The 24292-nt window shown below is 36.6% G+C and overlaps 1 protein-coding gene across 2 annotated transcripts in view; it reads right to left on the bottom strand.

The window, feature by feature from the left end:
* cdh19 (cadherin 19, type 2) overlaps window positions 1-24292 on the bottom strand; it is a 377589-nt gene that overhangs the window by 257056 nt on the left and 96241 nt on the right. For both annotated transcript variants that reach the window (XM_065287947.2, XM_065287949.2), the window contains exon 5: window positions 13283-13450. In XM_065287947.2, the coding sequence (XP_065144019.1) occupies window positions 13283-13450 (168 nt within the window). The remainder of the gene's footprint in view (window positions 1-13282; window positions 13451-24292) is intronic.

Consider the following 24292-nt stretch of genomic DNA (forward strand, 5'->3'; position numbering starts at 1 on the left):
TTTCATAATTAAAATAGCCCAGGTGTGATCCTGCCACTATGCCATTATTGTTCTGCCATGATTATTATGAGAAACAATACCAAAACAACCGATAAACAAGAGTATGTAATTTTAGATCACACCAGCTAAAAGTACACCAGCTGTACTTTGCTACATTAACAATAAGTTAGTTGTGCTAGGGAAAGCCAAGGCCAATCGAAGTAATAAACGGAGTACGTCATTTTAAGATTTGAGAAGTCCAGTTGTACTTTGCTATATTAACAATAAGCTATCTGTGCAAGCCAGGCTGAGACCAATGAGAAGAGTGTACATCATCTGAGATAATAAGTGTTTGATCTTACTGTAGAGTAAGATGTTGAGAGGGCAGATGATCTTTGAGCACCTCTTTGAGTGGTGTTGATTTTCTCACTTTCTTGGCTCGAGCGAATCAATTAATTTTTGTTTGGCACCTGGAACCTTTGTCTCCTGAGTATTTTTCTTATAAAGATTCAAGCTAAGGCTTTTTGCCACTACAACATTCCAAGCGTTAGTAGACATTTATGTTTTGTTTGTATGACAAGTAAGCGTTATATCTCGTGAGTGTTTATTCTGTTGTGACCTGGTTTGTTATTTTGGATTATTGATTGTTTTCTGCCTGCCCTAAGGTAAAGTTACTTTAATAATATTTTACTTAAAGTGACACCATGTAATTTTTCAACCTTCATAATACATTTTCAAGACCCTTGTGATAGTACATCGACTTTAAATAGGTTGAATGACATGTCTACCATAGCCTGACGGGGTCTGTATCACTTTTACTCGTATTTTAAAACTTAGGGTTTCTGGTAGTAACCAGAGCACAAAAAAAAACTACAAAATTCGACTGCTTTACGGCATACGTCACTTCCTCCACACAATTTGTTTTTAACGTGAATTTTGCTGGAGGCTACTTAAGGAGTGTAGAGAGCAGTTTCTAATATGTGACTCTGTGGCGCAGTCTTTAGTGTCACGGACCTATGACACGGGCGACCCGGGTTCGATTCCCCTTTAAGGCAATTTTTTATATAAACTGTTGATTCATACATAAATGCGATGTTCTTTATAAATTACGGCGATTATATTGCATATAGTTCCCTGTATTCAGATGCTGTGTTCACGTATTTACCTTTCTTTTTACTGTGTCTATGATATTTACATTACAATCCAGGATGCTATAGCACTCAAACTTGCTCACAGTGTAAAACCAAACCCTATTCATTCACCAATCAGATCCGAGCGTTTCTCTCTTCTCTCTTCCTCATTTGCTGCGTTCCGCTGTCACTCGCGTGACGTATTACAAAGCGGCAGACCTAAACGCATCGGTTTACTTGGATTTGGAGCGATTTTCACACAAAAAAGAGGAATAACGAGCGCCATTGCGGAAAATCCTGGTGGCGAGGGAGAGAGAGAGGATGCAACAATATTTGTTTGGAAAAAGGCAAGGAAATACGTCTGGTCGTTTCTGAATTGGAAGGCTGCAGCCTCCGGAGGTCAAATATGCAGGCTGCACACGTCGTCAAGCCTGGGTTATTAAGGTAAACTGAGCATTACATTCGCAGGTCATAAGCATACTGCAACAATTTACGATTAACTAAGTATAATAGTCAACTTTGTAATTGTTAATATTGTGAAATAAGACAGTCTTGATGACGTATTAGAAATACGACATCCGGAGGCTGCAACCTTCAGATTGAGAAATGGCTTCTGCCACGACGAGTTCCTCATCAGAAAGTTGTAACATGACTGCGTTTCTCCCTGTTGTCTCAAAATGTTGATCATTTAGCATTTTAAATGTTTAGTTTTTAGTTTAGTTTTAAGGTTGGCCAGTTCCTTTCCTTTGCGACAGTGCTGCGGCGCTTGTGGGCTCTAGGGGCGCTAGAAGTGAAAAATACGTGTCTAGCACCCCCTAGTGGCCAAAAGTTTCATGGTGTCCCTTTAAGTAAAAGTAAAGTTACTGATCTAAAAATCTACTCAAGTAAAAGTAAAAAGTCATTTTTACTTTACTCAGAGTAAAAGTTATTTTATTTACAGAACAGTGAGGTGGGTGATTCTTGTATAGCTCAAAAAGGACAAGGGAATATAAATCTCAAACTAGTTGTTTTTAATTGAAGGAACACCTTTACAATTACAGTGCAATAACAAAAAGTAAATAAAATAAAAAGCTTTTTTAGAAACCTTTATAGAATTGTTTTGTGAACTTTTGAGGCAGCAGCTAGTAAATACAATAGTTATTAGGTTCTAATTGATTTACTGCTGGTAATTTTATTAAACATTATATATATAATTGGCATATTGAGCATATAATCAGATGAGTGCCATGGCTATATACATTTATCATTTACACGTTTATCATCTTCTATATAGTTTTCCTGACCTAGGTTCTTGATGTCTAGACCTTTATTCTTCTCTCTTTTTCACTCTCTTTGTCTAATGGCCCTGTGCATTCTGACGTACTTAAGTTGTTTCATATCACGTGAAGTTGCTAGACTTTCGTACTCACGAGTGTGAAGCATACCTTCCATATGAAAGAAACACTCGCTTCGCGTCAGTGCACACACACGGAGTGGAACACTGGCACGGAGTAGAGCGAGACCTTAAGCTTATGCACTATAAAATGTAATTGATGAGCTTACTAAAATGTTTAAGTAAACTTAACTTATTTGTTTACGTTTGTTGACATTACTTAGTTTAACTAAGTAATTCCAACTTTTTCCCAACACAAAGTGCTTAAACCCAACTCTTTTATTTAGCTCAGCTTATTAGTTTAAGTTTTGTGAATGCACAAGAGATACAGTAGGGGGCGGTAATACTCCAAAGGAGTGAGAGGCCATTAATTGGACAAAGAAGAAGACGACTGCACATGCGTAGTTGCACGTGGCTGGATAAGAGCATGATGAGGTGAGTCTCATTTTATATATAGTTTAAGTAATACATTTTTATTACAAAATAACAATAAACCAATCAAAGTTTATAAAAAGTAGTTAATATATTGATGTAAAATTGGTGGATGACGTTGGATTGCAATCTAATAATTGGTAATTGTGTAGCTTTACAGATAAACGTGTATATATATATATATATGAAGAGTTTGGTTCCAAAACGAGATAACTCAGTTTTTAACATTTTTTGTCAAAACATGTTTATCATGTTAACATGTTTTTATTGTGTTTTATTGTGCTACTTAGCTGTATTTAATTAGTTATGAAGGTTTAAATCAACAAACCGACTGCAGTTTGACTGATATTAATTGGAATGCACAATCAAAAAACAAGATTTTTGAAACATTTTAAAAACAGAGGTTCTCATTTTGGAACCAAACTTTTCATACATAATATAACGTTACACACAGACAACTGTTTTCAGAATAGTGATGGACGAGTGAAGCTTTTTACACGTGTAATGTTAGTCATACCTGCGACTGAACATTTGTGCATAGTAAGGTTATATTCAGTTAGCACGTGTGTCTAAGCGACAATGTATTATTCTTAAAGACTAAAAACTCATTCTGGTTTTAAACCTCACGTGTTATATTCTGAGAGAGACCATATACTGAACCAATTTAGATCGTCTTTCTCTTGTGTTTTCAGTTATCGGCAACGAATCGATTCAATCGAATCGTTTCAAACGAATCGTTTCAAACTAATCGACCCGAAAAAACGTTAATTTAATGCCTTAAAATGCAAAAGAATGTTACATAAATGTGCTGCAAAGAAAACAATATTTTATGCAACCTCTTAAAGTGGATGCTAAAAAGAATCTTTTTACAAATTGCTTGTTACCATTAATCCATATACTTTGTTAACTGTATGTTAACTTTTTTTTTCAGAAGTTTGTTTCTTTGAAGAGTGCAGTGGACATGCAGTGGAAGTGTAAGTTCTGTGTTTATTTCTGTGAAAAGAGAGCTGTCCTATTGAAGCATTATAGGATTCAACATGGAGGCTACACAAAAACCAATCAAATTCCTTGTCTTCACACAGACTGTTTGTGTTCTTTTAAATCGTTCAATGCTCTAAAAGTGCATTTAACAAAAAGTCACTCTGAAAATGCAAAACAAAGTGGATCAGAACCAACAACTTTGATATTTCATTGTCCTCTCTGTGAATTTAAAGAACCCTGCACAGAATCCTTGTTTTTCTGCCATTTGCTTCAACATCTGAAAAATAATGAAATGGTTCGGTGCCCATACAAAGACTGCAATTTTAAAAAGCAGAATTTATTCCCCATTTAATGCTCATAAAAGTAAGCAACACCAGTTTAGCACCCAGAGAAACTTCAAGGCCAATATTTTAGTGGAGTTGCAAAATATTGCTGCCGATTTACAGCAAGATCTTACACAAAGTACATCATCTTGCTATGATTCAGTTGATTCTACAGAGTTTGGCCAGGATGAATATGAAGAAGGTGACCCAAATCAAAGTCTGGATGATTTACAGAGACAACTTAAGCATAATTTAGGATTGCTTTTCCTTAAGATGCAAACCATTCTGCATATATCTGATACAGCAGTACAAGAAGTTATACAACAAATTACTCAGATTTTTCTTCTGTCAAGGCCCCTTTTGAGTAATGGCATTCAGCAGATTTTAAATCAACATGAAATCACTTACAGTGATAATGTTTTGAAAGACATTGTGAAAGTTGTCACAGAGAATAATCTGATTGTAAAAATGACTGATTCTGGTGAGCCTCTATCTACAATCAGTAAAAGAGCATCATACTTTGAGAAAGAATTTCCAATAGTTATGCCAATAGAATACAAACTCGACAAAGAATCACAGTCCTTTGAATATGTTCCAATCTTGAACATGTTACAGCTGCTTTTAAACAGATCAGAGGTCCTTGATAAAGTCCTTGCTCCCGATAACAGCGCATGTGGAATTGGTTCTTACAGAGATGGCACTAACTACTCTGAGAATCCTTTTCTGATGGCAGGAAAACTTAGGATTTTACTTACCCTTTACACTGATGAATTTGAGATTGCTAATCCTCTTGGCACTTCAAAAAAGAAACATAAGATGTTCAGTGTTTACTGGGTCCTTGCCAATCTTCCCTCCAAGTATCGATCTTCTCTTCATGCTATTCAGTTGGCAATTTTTTGCAAAGCTAATGCAGTAAAACAGTATGGATATGAAAAAGTCCTACACCCTCTTGTTCAAGACCTGAAAACATTAGAGAAACATGGCATATTTGTAGAGCGGTTAGGAGAATGTGTATTGGGAACGGTTCTCTGTGTGTCTGCTGATAACCTTGGTGCCCATTCTTTGGCAGGATTCCAAGAGAGTTTCATTGTGGAACACCCCTGTTGCTTCTGCATGGTGAAGAAGAAATCCAACAAAGAGAGGTACGGACTGGAGCATTTGAATCCCGGACCAAGCAAAGTCACGACAGGCAAGTTAAAGAAGTTTTAAAAGATCAGAGTTTGGTTAAACAATATGGTGTGAAAGGTAGTTGTGTCTTCAGAGAGCTAGACTATTTTCACACTGTCGGCAGCTTTCCACCTGACCTCATGCATGATCTCTTAGAGGGTATCATACCCGTTGAAATGGCAGTGTGTCTTAATGATTTGATCAACAAAAAGTACATTACTCTTGACTACTTAAACAGAACAATCAAGCAGTTTCCATACAAATTCATGGACAAGACTGATCAGCCTCAAACTATTCCAGTTGCCTTTGCCTCTAGAGGCACAATTGGTGGTAATGGCCATGAAAATTGGGCACTTCTAAGACTTCTTCCCCTCATGATTGGATTTGATATCCCAGAGGATGATCCATCATGGGAGATTTTAATGCTTTTGAAAGACATTTTGGAGCTGGTGACGTCCTTCAGATTCACTGAGGAAACTATCGATTTCCTTGCGGATAAAATTTCAGAGCACAGAGGTTTGCTTTTAACAGCATTTCCTCATTTTGCATTGCGTCCCAAACACCATTACCTTGAGCATTACCCACAACTTATACGAATGTATGGGCCTTTAAGAGATGTCTGGACAATGCGTTTTGAAGGCAAACATAAGTTCTTCAAGCAAATTATTCGTGACACAAAGAATTTCAAAAATGTCCCTCACTGCAGATGGAAAAAGTTGCAGTTACACTGATTTCATCTTTTCCTGAGAATGTTCAGAATGTTCTTCAGAACAACTTTGGTGCTCAAAACACTGTACTTGTTACATCCTCAGTATGCATTGATGGCATTAAGTACTGTCCAGATGTAGTTGTTTCTGTTGGCTCCTGTTCAGGTCTACCTGATTTCAGGGAAATTGTAAAAATTGTAGTCATCAACATCAAATGTTTTGTTTGTGTGCAAAGAACAGACAGCGTGGTACACCGAGCATCTGCGTTCCTATGAATTGTCCAGCCATGTACTACTTATGTCAGTCCTTAAGCTTTCTGATTTGAATGACTTGTTTCCACTGCCAACCTACAAACTACAAGGCAGGATATTTGTTACAAATAAACATTTCATCTTGTGCTGAATATTGTCTTGGGTCTAATACTGGAAAATTGTGGAACGTGTCAGTCATTTGTTTTCTATTATTTTATTTTTAGGTCCACATGACATAATGGAGACGAGAACTGTTTTAAGAGTGATTGTGACTGAAAATGATATTCGGAAGGTCACGCATCCTAGCAAACCACAAACCTTGGACTCCCTGATTGAACAGCTTGGGCAGCATCTTCATCTTCAATACACATTCTCTCTTCAGTATGAAGACGCTGATTTTAACGTAAAATGCACTTGTTAACCTTAATGACATTGCAGATTTACCTGAGAAGCCCACTTTGAAGGTAATCTCTCACGTGACATCACCAACACCGAGCCAGGCCGACACCGACATTATTTCTGTTACCTCTCAAGAAGAGTCGCCTCTTACACGCCAGGACCCATGGCCAGAAACATTTGAAATTCCTAGCTTTTCCGTGGATGTGGAATACAGGCTGCACCAGGGAAACCTCTTGTTTATGAGTGATAAGACATACTTGCAAGTTCCCAGGAACATGAAACATGAAGTGCTTGAAAAGCTTGCTGAGGCTATGTACAAATTTAAGGCATATCCCCGTGAAGAAGATTTCAATGATGTTGCATCGGCACTTGTCAAAAAACATCCATGCCTTTTTGAACCAGGCTCCTCCACTGGATGGAATGGATGGAAAAACTGTATTAAGTTTAAAATTGGTAATTACATGAGCAAACTACGGAGAGCTGGATGCACAGATGGTTTTGTTAATTCAATGAAAAGAGGGAGCCAAGATTCTCCAAGAAATGTCAAGAAACCCAAACGTTTCGAGATAAATTTTCTTCCCAATACAGTATGCCTTCTGGTGAAAATGAAAGCAGCATGGAATCAAAATGATTAGAAATCGTTGAGGAAATGAAGAAACGACATCCAAGTTCTACACTGATAGCACAGTACATGGACATAACTTTTTTGCTAGGAAGAAAAGATTTGGTTGAAAAGGAGCCTTCAGTAAAAGAGACTTTTCAAAGATGGCCAGCACTCTTCAAGGAAAGTCAGGTAATTAAGACACATTTTATCTAGGGCATGTTAAAATGTTTTAAGTCTTAATGTTTTAAGTCTTATGTGTTGTTTTTTCTGTTCTGCAAATGAAGTCGGCAGTAAGTGTTGTTTTTTGTCAACTATAAAGTAATTTGTTTTCGCTGTTGATCTTTAATTTATGTATTATTTGTTAGAACATCACTGATGTCACTGCTCGGCGGACAGCAGTTCTCCGTGGTCTTGCTGTCCTTCTTGGGGAAGACACTACAGACTTCTTAAAGAGCCAGTAAGTTGACAATTTTAAGCATCCTATCACTATTTATAAGTCCCGGACAACAGGTTTAAATGCATGCAAGGTCAAAAAACACTGTAAATTAAACGATTCGTGTGAAGCCGTTCAACGACTCAGTCTGCCTAAACCCCACCTTTCAGTAGCCTACTCTGCTCTGATTGGTCAACTGACACAGTGTCTTTGCACAGATCACAGATCAGTCACACAGACCACAGGCACAGACCAACAACAGTGCAGTATTGACCTCGTGCTAACATGAACCCTGCAGCCATATCACCCTGTAGCTCAAGACAGCTTGCCCACTGAAGCTAAGCAGGGCTGAGCCTGGTCAGTACTTGGATGGGAGACCACCTGGGAAAACCAGGTTGCTGCTAGTAGAGATGTTAGTGAGACCAGCAGGGGGTGCTCACCCTGTGGGTCTGTGTGGGTCCTAACACCCCAGTATAGTGACGGGGACACTATACTGTCAACAAGCACCGTCTTTCGGATGAGACGTTAAACCGAGGTCCTGACTCTCTGTGGTCATTAAAAAAATCCCAGGATGTCCTTCGAAAAAGAGTAGGGGTGTGCCCCGGCATCCTGGCCAAAAAAACTTGCCCATTGGCCTACTAATCATCCCTCATACTAATTGGCTATATCACTCTATCTCCTCTCCACTAATAAGCTGGTGTGTGGTGGGCGTTCTGGCGCAATATGGCTGCCGTCGCATCATCCAGGTGGATGCTGCACATTGGTGGTGGTTAAGGAGATTCCCCCGTTCATATGTAAAGCGCTTTGAGTACTGAGAAAAGCGCTATATAAATGTAAGGAATTATTATTAAATTATTATTATGATTTACTGAGAAGACATTATCAACATCAATACACATCATTCATCATTAATCCAAGCAATAACAACGACGATTGAAACTAACATTTTACACTCATTTAAGCATTTATGTAAACTAACCGGGTCATTACCAAACCGTAAATGAGCATGCGTTAGCCGTTTGCTAACGTGACTCTCTGACAGTAAATTAACAGTTTAAACACACAACATCATTCATCATTAATCCAAACAATACAAACGACGATTGAAACTAACAATTTTACACTCATTTAAGCATTTATGTAAACTAACCGGGTCATAGCAAAACCGCTTGCTATCGTGACTCTGACAGTATATAAGTTAGAGTTTAAACAACGATATAATTCATCATTAATCCAAGCAATAAAAACTAATATAGACATTTTACACTCGTTTAAGCAAGTATGTAGCTATAATCATACTTACAGTTTGTGGTTAGAAGACGCATGTTGTTCCAAATATAGTGGATACTGAACCATCTTTCATTGCCAAACGTCTAAATCCCTCCGATAAAAATTAATTTTAACCACTGATTCTTCACAGCCAGACACGTTTAGTATATCCCTCCTTGAAAAAGTCTCCTTTGGTAGTGAAAACAACACAAGCTGAAAACACAACGTGAGCTGATGTTTTTACACTCACACACAAACTAGCTGTGGGCGGGTCATAGTTTTCGTTTCTCCCGGGCATGGCTGTAGGCGGAGATTAGTATCTCATGTGACGTGGATAAGTTCGTGTGACGTGGATAATATCAGGAAGAAGACTCACTCCCTATAACGACTCGTTTCAGCGATTCAGAGTCGACTCCCTACTTTAGAAGCCAATAACTTTATTTATCGTGCACTTTTTGGTTCAACTACTTTACACGTTGTTTACATTGATGGACAGCTACATGACACACTGCAATAAAGGTAAGTTTCGATTTTGGATCTGTGTGGCTCTTTAAAAACATGCTTTGTAAGTATTCTTCTAATTTAATTTCTGTAAAAAGTGCTACAAGAAAGAATTTTTGTGTCAGCATTACGTTTATTAAAGAGATCTTATATAGAGTACATTAAAGATAAATAAAATGCAAGTTAAAAATATACTTTATTTTTCATAACATTTGATCAAATAAATTTGAAAATGTGGATGAAACTCTGTCCAAACATATAAAAATCTAATTTAAATTAATGTCTTGAATTTTGACCAACAAATAAGAGTTAAACAATAAGATAAACATTAAACGGGTGGTGAAAGGATCTCATTTTGTTAAAAACCTGTATACATTTCTTTGTTCTGATGAACACAAAGGAAGATATTTTGCAGAAAGCAAATGATCGTGGGATGGATGTAACAGTTTTACTAAAAAGACACTGCTATTAAATGTTTTAATAATGCTTTTGCTGAAAAGGTCCAAATTGAAAATTCTCACTGAAGCCCTGTTACAAGTTTAAATGTTACTTCAAGAACTAGTAACAACACCTTAAGCAGTTTATATCTTTAAAAGGCACATGCAATTGTTTGCCGTATAAGAATGTATTTTAATTGCATTTCTTTCTATCTTAGGACTGTGATATTGTTGCACCTGAAGTATCGATAGGAATTCTCGCTGTGGTACCAGAGGACAGCACAATGTCTCCACAAGGTTTGCCATTGGAGCTCACTGATACAGCAATAATTTTGGAGGGTGTTATAGCAATGGATGGACTTGAGAATGTTCCACATGCTATGTGTTTAGTTTTTGGGCTAATCTATGCTTTAAATATGGAGTACCCTTTACAACTTAAAAACACTTTTGAGTTCATTCAAAGGGTTTTTCTTTCCCTGGGGCACAAATCTCTCAAGCCAAAACTGCAATCACTAAAAAACCTACTGATGTTTTTAATGTGTTTCTGATTTCAGAAACAAGACTTTGTTACGATAGGTCTGTTTTTGTATGTATGTGTTCTGATGGCAGAAACAAGACCGTGTTACTGTAGGTCCATTGTGGCATTTTTTTGTTTTTTTTAATCAGTTACCTGCCAAGTTGGATAGAAAACCAGAACTGCAGTCACTAAAAGCTTTGTAGTCAAGATTTGTTCAGTATGTTTTTAATAGCAGAAACAAGACTGTAGGACTGTACTGTAGGTCTGTTGAATTTTGGGTGTTGTGTCCACATTGATGGGTGACTGATTAAAACAAATTTCAATACCTGCAACTTAAAAACCTTCTGATGTTTTAAACAGTTTTGTTTTATGTTTCTGATGGCAGAAAAAGACCATGTTGTTATTATTGTGGGTCTGTTGTTGCACTTTGGGTGTTTTATCCAGGTTGATGGGTGATTGATTAAAACAAAAATGTAAAACTGTAATCACTCAAAATAATTCTGTTTTATTTAAAATGTGCAGTGTTTGCAGAAACAAGGATTTGTTACTGTAATTTTTTTTAGCTTTGTTTCGATTTTTTTTTTTGTCATCCATCAACTTGGGTATAAATCCTAGAAAAACAAACCATAATTGCTGCATAACTTGAATGTTTTGGTCAAGATGTGTTTTTGTGTTTCTGATTACAGAAACAAGGCCGTGTTGTAGTAGGTCTGTTGTTGAATTTCTTTGGTAGCTTTAATAAGACACCTACCAACCTGGTTGCAAAACTGCAGAAACAAAACTTTATTTAGCCAAGACGTTTATGTTAGTAATAACAGAAATATTTAGTCTCGTGTCTATTGTTGAATTTTGGGTGTTGTATCCAGGTTGATGGGTGACTGATTAAAACAAATTCCTATACTCGCATCTAAAAAAGTCTGATGTTTTAATCGGATTAGAGCTGATGAGAGAAAGACTGTTATTGTAGGTCTGTTGTTACACTAGGTGTATTTTGGGTCTTGAAAGACCAAAACTGTAATTGCTGCAAAGCTTGAATGTGTTGGTCAAGAAGTTTATGATGGCAGAAACAAGACCGTGTTACTGTAGGTCTGTTGCATCTGTTTTATTTAGTCAACTATCAGCCTGGAAACAAAAACCAAAATGCTAGTAACTTGTTTTTACTCTGTTTTTCATGTTTGTAATAGCATAAACAAGACTTAGGTCTGTTGTTGCATTGTGGGTGTTGTATCCGGGTTGATTGGTGATAAATCCCTATACCCACAACAAAAATGTCTGTTTTAATGTGTTATGTGTGTTTGCAGTAACACACGTTTTATTGTAGGGTTGAATATTTGTTGTTTTAATCACTCACCATCAACCCTTTTTGTTTTAAAAATGCTTTAAAGAAACAATTTTTGTACACTGTTACAATAAAATGAATGTTTTGACAACATAGTTCATTTCTTGCTTTACTCGTTTTTGTTAGTTTAGCTTACTTAAAAATGTGAGGCAATCGGTTTCCTTATATTTACTAGTAAAGTGAACACTAATAAGAAGTTACCTCAACTAATGCTTTTGAGTTACTAGTACTTAATTGTACTTTATAATTAAGTTTAGTCTACAAATACTATTTAGTTTTACCAACTTAAAAAAATGAATACTATACTTTACTTAATGAGTAAGTTTAGTCTACAAATACTATTTAGTTTTACCAACTTAAAATGAATACTATACTTTACTTAATGAGTAAGTTTAGTCTACAAATACTATTTAGTTTTACCGACTTTAAATGAATACTATACTTTACTTATAAATTTAAGGCAATCGGTTTCCTCACTTTTTTAAGTTAACACAACTTATTACATTTTACAGTGTGTGTGCCTGGTATCATGAAATCACCTGAACATGCTTGCACAGGTTTGATGTCGAGTTTTTTAAGATGCAAAGTGGTCGCTTAAATATTTCTTTCATAATAATTCAATTGAGTGTCTGCATCAACGGCTGCCGCCTGTCTCGTCCCCATCCATGAACATGCATTTTGAGTTTAGTGCGTTCCCTGCCCATCAATCAATCAGCAGGCTATACATGGCGCGCCTTTATCACCTTGCTTTTTTAAATATTTTTTACTCCGTAACGAATGTGATATATAAAATGTAGCTAAGTTCAATACTTTAAACAAAACATACTTAAGTAAAATTAAAAGTACAGATTTTAAAAACTGCTCAAAAAAGTAAAAGTACACAAAAAAACTACTCAATTACAGTACTGTGAGTAAATGTAATTTGTTACTTTCCACCTGTGGCTTTGAGCTTACACATTTCACAGCCGAACCCAGCTTAAGATGATTAAAAGTTTAAAACTCATCCTGGAAAGCACACTTTCCCTTGAAGTCCACATCAACAGTACATGCTCTGTTTACTTTCACCTCCTTAATATTATTCTCCATCCTTCTCTCACAATGAATAACATTGCAGTTCTTATCCATGTACTGGTCACTTGTGTGTACAATGTGTGTTGTTGTGCTGTTGTAATTTTTAATGCTGTGATTTTTAGTCTGTTATATTCCATTTTGCTTGCTTGCAAGCCCTTGGGTGTTTTGAAAGGCACCTTTAAATACAACGTGTATTTTTACTATATTAAAATGCACAAACAACAATACAATTAGATCTGTATTTAGAAGTATCTCACAGATTAGTTTTTTTTAATATGCGCTAAATTAGACATATCATCACAAACAGTGTTACGTAATTTGGTTGATTCAATGACACATTTCTGTGTAGTATAGCGTTCGGCATGCTCACTGTGCTGGAACATGGGTCCGTTGTCATTGACATCCGTCAGGCTGATGGTCACTGTGGTTGTGGTGGTATAGCCTCCGGTAAGTCCAAGCATATCTTTTACTTGAACCACAACCTGATGTGTCTCCTTGGCTTCTCTGTCCATATTGGGCCACGATGTCACAATTATTCCTGTGGCATAGAAAATAAATAATATACAATAACCCCAAAAACATTTAAGTCACACTTAGCTCTTTCCCCAACATTGACAAGTTATCTCGTCAATTAATAGAAAACATTTGCTTAAAAAAATGTGTTCCTAATGAGGTTTTATGTTAATCTGTAATACCGCGATTATCCACTAGATGGCAAAAAATCTGCCAATGGGGTAAGCAATTTTTTCTTGAATATTTCTTGAATTTTGTGTTTAAGAAAAAGGTTCAAGATTATTTTGCTTACCCAATTGGCAGATTTTTTTGCTTGTTTTATGCACAAAATCACTAACATTTTATATTTTGGGTCTAAAAACTAGACTTATTTTCTTGGGTCATTTTGCTTATGAAGAAAATGCTTCTTAATTTAAGAATTTTAAGATATTTTAACTGAAAAAAAAGACAAAAAATAAGATTTTTTTTCTACAAAATCATTTATTTTGCAGTGTAGCATCTTTAACAAGACTATTTTTGTCTTGTTTTCAGTAAAAATATGTAAACATTCTTAAATTAAGATGTATTTTCTTGATTAGCAAAATGACCTTGGAAAATCAGTAAAAAATAAGTAAGCAAAATAATCTTGAAAATTTTTCTTAAACACTAAATTCAAGAAAAAAAAATCGTCTAAAAACTATACTTATTTTCTTGGGTCTTTTGCTCATAAAGGAAAAGCATCTTAATTTAAGAATTTTTGGATATTTTTACTGAAAACAAGACAAAAATACTAAGAATATTAAGCAGTGTATTAATTTTATAGGTGACAAATACACCTACGCGTTGCGGCCAACAAGCCTTCATCAGGGATTCTTTATTTATTGAGTAGAAAATATCACTTGCATCCAAAGAGCACCAAGAACAGTATTTTACACCCCCAGCAGCACTTCTTTTGCATTTTTTGCTTTGATATAATAAGCATTATTTTTTTATTGTTGACTTGAAAGGCAAGAATGTTTATGTAACATGCAACTTATGCCGAGTAAGAAAGAGTCTATCCACGTCTGTAATTCTAATAAAGCACCTCGCATCATTGTATTTTTAACTGTTTCTTCTCATTTTTATTGTTTTTAACCTGTAGCACTTTGAGATCTGTGATGAAAAGTGCATTATAAATAAAATGTATTATTATTGTATGCTGCCACAAAATTAGTAGTTTCTCTTTAGTGTCCAATTCATTCATTTAAAGGTAGAGTTTCATATTTTGAAAAATGCTAACGGTAGCCACCTAGCAATGAAATCATGATCCCACCCTCAAGTCAAATCACCATCCAAAGTCACGCCTCTTTCAAAACACATGAACACGCACAGATCAGACCAGGGTTATTATCGTAAACGAAAACTATCACGAAAACTGAAACTATTAGTGAAAAAACATTTTCGTTAACTGAAATAAAATAAAAACGAAGGTTTCTAAAAAAAACTAAAACTAAACTATAACTATAATGTGGACCTGTAAAACTAACTAAAAGTAACTAAAATTTAGGAAAACAAAACTTGCGTTTTCGTTTTTTAAATGTTATTGGATCAGCAGTTGAACACGGAGTCACCCATATTACCGGATCATAAGCAAATGAGCAGACGTTGCTGAATCATTAATGACCAATAGGTGGCAGTCTATTAGAACTCCTGACCTGCACAGCAGCGTCACGTGATGTGTATGACGCTGTCAGGGCACTGGATCCCTGCCCCCGAGCCAACAGTTCGGTTCAGAAAACATAATCTTGTTGCTAACGGCTAGTTTAGTAAGACAATTTGTTTCTGCTGGCAAACCATTACAATAACTGAAAAAGGCTTAATTATCTCTACACGGAAGCATTAAAACGTTAAATATGGCTGAAAACGCTAACACCAACCACTTGCTTGGCAGTGTTAGCTGACGCTTTTTGGTTGCTATGATACAGAATGTCCGCTTAACTAATCTGAAACTATTATATGCCTTTGCGGATAATCAACAAATAATATTATATATTAATATTTAGTCAACAAATAAGCATTTTATGTTAGTACAGCGATCTCTTCTGGTACAGAAATGGACACTCATAGGCAGAACATTAAACTTTGCATTGATTTTCAGTTGTTGTGCACAGACATAAGTTTGTACAAGTAAGAAAAATAAATGTACTGTGCTGAAATAAACATATGCTGGGTTGTTTCAATGCAATGCTGGGTTGTTTTAACTCATGTTTGTGTTAACAACCCAGCATATGATTATTTATAACCAAACATGTATATTTATACATGTATATTATATTTACCCAAATAACACAACAGAATTTAGAGTGTTGGTTGGTGTGGTATTTGTCCCGGCCTTTGACTGATAGTACTAAATAAACAAAACTTTTTTTAAATCCTCTTATTCTCATCGTATTTTCATCATTTCCAGATTTGGCAAGGTGTATGTACACAACCATGATATTATGCTAAAGACTAAAACTATACTAAAACTAAATAAAAACTAAAAGTAATGATTTTTGAAAAATAGAAACGAAATCAAAACTATTTATGCACCACTAAAAATAACTAAAACTAAACTGAAATAAAATAACACATTACAAAACGAAATAAAAATAAAAACTAATATTTTTTTTAAAACTATAATAACCCTGGATCAGACGGTCACATCTCATGTCTTATTCACGAGTGAGAAAACTTTGCAGTACAAAGTGAATAATATTTCCAAAATAACCAACAAAAACAACTGGTTTACATCAGAATTAGTTAAAGCACACTTTCTGTTGTGTTGATGTAGTAACTATATCGTTACGTTAATACGTAAACAAACACAAATTTCATAAGCAGGTCCATAACATGCTACCGATTAGCCAGAGCAATAATTTCCACCACTAAAGATTGCTTTATTAGTACTCTTCTGGACCTATCCCAGATTAAACATGTAGCAGATAACCATGAAGATCTGGATATTGTAATAGAAAACCTTAACAATGTTTGTTCTAGCACGTTGGATGCCGTTGCTGCCATTCGGAAAAAGAGAATCAAAGAAAAAATGCCAGGTCCATGGTATGAAGACCATACTGCAGCCCTTAAAAAGGTAGCTAGAAAAATGGAACAAAATTATTGAAGCACAAAGTTAGAGGTATGGCATGCAGCATGGAAAGAGAGTGTTAAATGCTACAGACAGGCTATAAAAACCGCCAGATCTACTCATCTCAGCAAGCTTATTAAAGATTATAAAACGGTTAGTTCCAATCCTTGATTCTGATTGGTCAATAGCTGTGCTTTATTCACAATTTAATATTGTGTGGTAATATATTGTGCCTAACAACGCCCTTCAGCCGTTACTTATTCACGATACAGCACAGCCTCTCGTACCTTATTGCTTACATATCATAATAACCTGCGTTTCCTCTTTAGCACAGTTGCAAAACTGACTAGAAACAAAGAACAAACAGAAACCGAAACTAAATTTCAACACAGGGTTAGGACTACTTATGAACTTCTTTACTAAAAAATTACAGTTATTAGGGAAAACATCATAGCCATGCAAGCAGCCAACACACTACCCAATAGTACATTTAACATTAGATTACCATACAAACATCTTGAGTTATTTAAAGCTACAACAATAGAAGAGCTCTCTAAATTAGTAACATCATCCAAATCATTGTCCTGTATATTAGACCCCGTTCCCACAAAATTACTTAAAGCTGACCAAGAATGTAAAACTATATTTACCTCGTCATAGCTGAATTATTAGAGCTCTGTATATGTTAATGACATATCGTAAGCCTCAAACAGTAATGTTTCCTCATTCTTATGTAAATTATGTGCATTCAAAAGTCCACCGAAAAACAGGCCAATCTCAACATAACAACGGCAGTGACGTTACATTGGAGATGTACGCCCCCAACATTTTTATATACCCGCCCATATTCTAAGCCAGTCGGACGTAAACAGCAGAATCATCTGAAGTTTTGCATGTATTGAGAAGAAACAAGCAAGGGAGAAAATGGATATAAATCATATATTCCAGTCACAACCAGATACTAGGCCTGGCAAACTCGATTCCTTTTAAGGATCCGGGTTATTGTGAGTCACTCACTAAAGTGATCCGGGTTGTGTGAGTCACTTGAGTTAGTATTGCTAAATCGCCAAGGAAACTCAGTACAGACCCACTTGTAACCGGCTGATCCACGCGATTGGAGATTCTCAGAGCCGGAAACATTTCAGACTCCCAGACCATGGGACTCATGAGACTTCAGTCGCTCTACAGATCCAGTGATCTCTACTGATCAGCCGGAGCCGGTTAGTGGATCTATAGAGCGACTGAAGTCTCCTCAAAAGCAAATCCACAACAAAAGCCTTTCACTTCTGAAATAACATGCTTGTTATTCACGAGTGAGAAAACTTTGCAGTACAAAGTGAATAATATTTCCAAAATAACCAACAAAAACAACTGGTTTACATCAGAATTAGTTAAAGCACACTTTCTGTTGTGTTGATGTAGTAACTATATCGTTACGTTAATACGTAAACAAACACAAATTTCATAAGCAGGTCCACAACATGCTACCGATTAGCCAGAGCAATAATTTCCACCACTAAAGATTGCTTTATTAGTACTCTTCTGGACCTATCCCAGATTAAACATGTAGCAGATAACCATGAAGATCTGGATATTGTAATAGAAAACCTTAACAATGTTTGTTCTAGCACGTTGGATGCCGTTGCTGCCATTCGGAAAAAGAGAATCAAAGAAAAAATGCCAGGTCCATGGTATGAAGACCATACTGCAGCCCTTAAAAAGGTAGCTAGAAAAATGGAACAAAATTATTGAAGCACAAAGTTAGAGGTATGGCGTGCAGCATGGAAAGAGAGTGTTAAATGCTACAGACAGGCTATAAAAACCGCCAGATCTACTCATCTCAGCAAGCTTATTAAAGATTATAAAACGGTTAGTTCCAATCCTTGATTCTGATTGGTCAATAGCTGTGCTTTATTCACAATTTAATATTGTGTGGTAATATATTGTGCCTAACAACGCCCTTCAGCCGTTACTTATTCACGATACAGCACAGCCTCTCGTACCTTATTGCTTACATATCATAATAACCTGCGTTTCCTCTTTAGCACAGTTGCAAAACTGACTAGAAACAAAGAACAAACAGAAACAGAAACTAAATTTCAACACAGGGTTAGGACTACTTATGAACTTCTTTACTAAAAAATTACAGTTATTAGGGAAAACATCATAGCCATGCAAGCAGCCAACACACTACCCAATAGTACATTTAACATTAGATTACCATACAAACATCTTGAGTTATTTAAAGCTACAACAATAGAAGAGCTCTCTAAATTAGTAACATCATCCAAATCATTGTCCTGTATATTAGACCCCGTTCCCACAAAATTACTTAAAGCTGACCAAGAATGTAAAACTATATTTACCTCGTCATAGCTGAATTATTAGAGCTCTGTATATGTTAATGACATATCGTAAGCCTCAAACAGTAATGTTTCCTCATTCTTATGTAAATTATGTGCATTCAAAAGTCCACCGAAAAACAGGCCAATCTCAACATAACAACAGCAGTGACGTTACATTGGAGATGTACGCCCCCAACATTTTTATATACCCGCCCATATTCTAAGCCAGTCGGACGTAAACAGCAGAATCATCTGAAGTTTTGCATGTATTGAGAAGAAACAAGCAAGGGAGAAAATGGATATAAATCATATATTCCAGTCACAACCAGATACTAGGCCTGGCAAACTCGATTCCTTTTAAGGATCCGGGTTATTGTGAGTCACTCACTAAAGTGATCCGGGTTGTGTGAGTCACTTGAGTTAGTATTGCTAAATCGCCAAGGAAACTCAGTACAGACCCACTTGTAACCGGCTGATCCACGCGATTGGAGATTCTCAGAGCCGGAAACATTTCAGACTCCCAGACCATGGGACTCATGAGACTTCAGTCGCTCTACAGATCCACTGATCTCTACTGATCAGCCGGAGCCGGTTAGTGGATCTATAGAGCGACTGAAGTCTCCTCAAAAGCAAATCCACAACAAAAGCCTTTCACTTCTGAAATAACATGCTTATATGTTTTAGGTTTGGTGTGTATGGGCAACCATTTTTTTTAAAATATAGGCCTAATAATAATAGCATAATAATATAGAGAAAATATAGAAGAAAAAACTGTGTCAAGATTATGTAGCCCCCCCCCCGAGCCGGAGAGTCTCGAATCTGCAATGTTTGCGGCAGATCTGTGAATCTGCAGTGTTTCCGGCTCTGATTCGAGAGATAGTTCGCGCGGATCAGCCGGTTACGAGTTGAGAGATTCTCGAGTCCGAGCAGATTCACATGTCTCTTGAGTCCGCATTGTTTCCGGCTCCGAGTGAGAATCTCAGGGCAGTTCGCGGCTTGTGCGGATCAGCAGGTCTCTCGAGTTTGCAATGTTTCAAGCTCTGAGTGAGAATCTCGGGTCAATTCTCGCGCAGATCAGCCGGTTTCGAATGGATCTGTAGAGCAAGTGAAGTCACATCAATAATGTTGAAAGAGGTTTGTGTGTGGTGGTGCTGTTTATGGTTTTACATTGAATTGTAGTAGGACTCAACTGATCTGGGTTAATGATACTAGAGACTCACGACTCATGAGTTAATTTAAAGATCCGGGTGAAAGATTGAGTGAGTCACGACTCAAACAGGTCTACCAGATACCAGAGCAATACAATCTAAAGTTGTTAGTTTATCAGCCATTTCACCAAGGATAGGTTTTTTAACCTGGTACAATATCAATCAGGCTTCGCTCAGCGTTTGATACTGAAAAAGTGGGCAACATGGCCATTACAACCCTTACCACAAACTGTAAGTAGTGATTTTATTAATGTTAATTTCAGTTTAAATTTAAAGTTGCTAATTAGCAAACAACATTGACGATAATTTACAGTGTTGTTGAGATCAAAGGCAAAAAATGCGTCTGTGGTAAAGTTAACCTTAGCTATCGTTAACTACCAAACTAAATGGGATAGATTGTATGACGACCTATTTACACGGATGTTTATATTTATTCCTGCCTGTGGTTTCATATAATTTTACTAAATACTAACTTAAGCACAAGGATGTCAGACCGAGTATTATTAACCAGAACCTGTTGAGGGCGGTCAGAGAGGAAGTCCCTTACAAAGTGGATAATACCACCATTTACTTCTATATCTATAGTCTCTGCAGCAAGGTGTGAATCTGCATGCTGTTAAATGCAGATGTAAAATTGATAAACAAGGCCCTAGCAAAGTGGCAGGGGTCTGGAGGTGCTTTGCCAGGGTGTGATACATACCAATGGTTGCATCATCAGTTCCCCTCATACTTTTGTAAGCAAATTGGAGATGATCTAGGCAAGGCAAGGCAAGGCAAGTTTATTTGTATAGCACATTTCATACACAGAGGTCATTCAAAGTGCTTTACATAGAAATGAGAAAACAAAAAATCAAAGATACATTAATTTAAAATATCAATTAAAAGAAAATAAATGTGATTTTAATAAAAATTGTTTAAATGTGTGAAAAAGAATAAAACAGGAATAAAAGTATAAAACCGTTAAAATAAGAATAAAATCAAGAGAAATAAAAAAAAATTAAAATAGTGAATATAAAATATAGTGCAATCAGTTCGGACGCAGCATAGTGCTCATTCAGTAAATGCATAGCTAAACAGATGTGTTTTGAGTCTGGATTTGAATGTGACTACTGTTGGAGCACATCTGATCTCTTCTGGAAGCTGGTTCCAGCTGCGACTGGCATAATAGCTAAAAGCTGACTCTCCTTGCTTTGAGTGAACCCTTGGTATTTCTTGCTGATGTGATCCTAATGATCTGAGTCATCTGTTGGGTTTATATTTAATGAGCATATCAGCAATGTATTGAGGTCCTAGTCCATTGAGTGATTGATCAACCATTAATAATACTTTAAAATCAATCCTAAATGTAACTGGTAGCCAGTGTAGAGACCTGAGGACTGGTGTGATATGTTCGTATTTTCTTGTTCTGCTCAGAATCCTGGCAGCAGCGTTCTGAATGAGCTGGAGCTGTCTAATGGTCTTTTTGGGAAGGCCAGTGAGGAGGCCATTACAATAATCCACCCTGCTGGTGATGAAAGCATGCACAAGTTTCTCTAAGTATTGTCTGGAAACAAAGCATCTAATTCTTGCGATATTTTTGAGATGATAGTATGCTGATTTAGTTATTGCTTTGACATGACTACTGAAACTAAGGTCAGACTCCAGAATCACACCAAGATTCCTGACTTGATTTTTAGTTCTTTGACCTCTAGCGTCAGGGTATGCATTCACCTTGAACTTCATCTTTGTTTCCAAACGCAATGACTTCAGTTTTCTCTTTGTTTAACTGAAAAAAGTTTTGGCACATCCAACTGTTAACTTCATCAATGCATTTGCACAGGGAGTCAATGGGGCTGTAGTCGTTAGGGGATAGAGCTAAGTAGATCTGAGTGTCATCTGCATAACTGTGATAGGCAATTTGGTTCTCTCTCATTATTTGGCTCAGTGGGAGCATATACAGTTTGAACAGGAGTAGCGCAAGAATTGAGCCTTGCGGGACTCCACATGTCATGGATGTCCAATCAGATTTATGGCCACCTATACCTACATAATAACCTCTCCCTTCTAAGTATGACCTGAACCATTTTAGGAACATCCCAGAAAGCCTGACCCAGTTTTCCAGCCTGTCAAGAAGTATGTTGTGATCGACAGTGTCAAAAGCAGCACTGAGGTCAAGTAGCACCAGCACTGATAGTTTGCCTGTGTCTGTATTGAGGCGAATATCATTTATTATCTTTATGAGTGCTGTCTCTGTACTGTGGTGTGGTCGGAAACCAGATTGAAAAATGTCAAAGTAACCATTAGAAATTAACCCTCTGGGGTCTAAGGGGTTTTTAGGGCCCTTGGGAAGTTTTGACATGCACTGACATTTGTGCTTTTTTCAGTTGCTTAAAAACATATTAATGGCAAAAGTCTCATAACACTGTGTTCATCACAAACTGGGCTACAATATCATATAATCAACATGTATGTACATGTTTGTATTTTTGAGAGAAAAATGTTTATGCGTGGTTTTTGAAAAAGCAAAATTTTTAAGTCACTGATATAACTCCACAAAACTCATTCTAAACATGTTTTCCCAAGACTTTCCAAACTGGATCTAGTAGTCTAGAGTTTTTTCTTCAAAATGATGTGAAAATCATATGGCCTACTCAATCACATAAAGCAAGATATTGATTTACAATTTCTAAGACACTTTTGCTTGGGAAAGGCTGTATGCGTGGAGGCGGGAAAGCTCCTGAATAATCAGTGATTGACAGCTGAGAGACAAAAGAGTTGAATAATGAGCCACTAATTAGCCTTGTGTGGATGTTCAACAGGAATAACTTTCTCTGTAGTAAAACCATGATAAGGTTTACTTTTCAATATAATGTAAATACACACACACACACATTATATATATTTATATATATTTCTATTGAAATATTTTCTATTAATTTCACAAGTATAAGTTACCTTTTAAAAACCATAGTAGCTTAATCATGGTAAAGATACTGTTTGGCCATCTTAACATGAACACACTTCAACCCAGGGTTAGTGTTTGGTTGGCCAGCGAGAGGTTTACTTTTGTGCAGTAAAAAGCTCAAAAGAACAACTGCCTATCGTTGTCTGGACTCTTATTTGTGTATTTGTAATCATTATAGTAGAAACACAACAAGGGACATGCGTGGTAAACGTATCAATGTTTGTTTACAACCGCCGCCATTACCTCACGTGTTGATCATGAAAGCAGTGAATGTGTGCACACGCGAGTGATCGTGTGTTTAATAAACTTGCTGTGCGGAGATATGCGCTTAGACGCAACTAAATAAGGATTGTACTGTTTGGAATCGCGCATTATATAAGAATACCAAAAAGCGCGTCGAGTTTCCTGACTCGCGTGTTTGTGTATGTGTGTTCCAATTGCGTGAACTGTTTGACGGAAGAACAAAGAAAACACTTGCGTCTGGAGATACTGACACACATACGCAAGGAAATAAGGATTTATGTCATGTTTGGTGCAATCGGATGGAACAACAAGGAATGGAGGGACTGGATTGTGGATTGCATATCCATTGACTGCAGGAGGCACGAGTCATGCATATGGATGTTTCTGCTCATTCACTTCAATGGCGCGGGGGTGTGGCGATCCGATCTCATTACAGATAATGAGGTAACTGGCGAAATACGGTACTTCTCCTCCTTCTCATACAGTTTACACCGAATGACAATATCTGTTTTCAATTTCACTTATATCATTTAAAAGGAGACATTCCAAGCATTATGTAGACATTTATCTTTTGTTTCTACACCAAGTATTCGTTAAGTTACAGTTTATTTTTCTGACGCGTTTCTGAAAGGACTTCACTGAGGGAGAGAGATCAGAACGTGCATCATGTTTATTTTCTTAATTTTGCGAAAAGCACAACATTCTGTTTTTATTGGGAGTGGACAGAAAAAAACTAGACACTTTAACGTTTGAAATGATGTATAAATCATATCTGTATGTCAAAAATCAGCAGAGTAATTTAAGTCTCTTTGCGGAGTGATTGAAAAATAAAGAGTTTGTGGCGCCCGCGCCACCGTCGACCCCAGAGTGTTAAGAATTTGTTCAGCTGATTGAAAACAACTTTTTCAATGATCTTGCCTATGAAAGGAAGATTTGAGATTGGTCTGTAGTTGCTCAACACAGTGTTATCCAAGTTGCTCTTTTTCAGGAGGGGCTTAACAACAGCAGTTTTAAGGGAATTTGGAAAAGTCCCAGAGTTAAG

This window comes from Paramisgurnus dabryanus, chromosome 22, assembly GCF_030506205.2.
Source record: "Paramisgurnus dabryanus chromosome 22, PD_genome_1.1, whole genome shotgun sequence".
NCBI classification, from domain to species: domain Eukaryota; kingdom Metazoa; phylum Chordata; class Actinopteri; order Cypriniformes; family Cobitidae; genus Paramisgurnus; species Paramisgurnus dabryanus.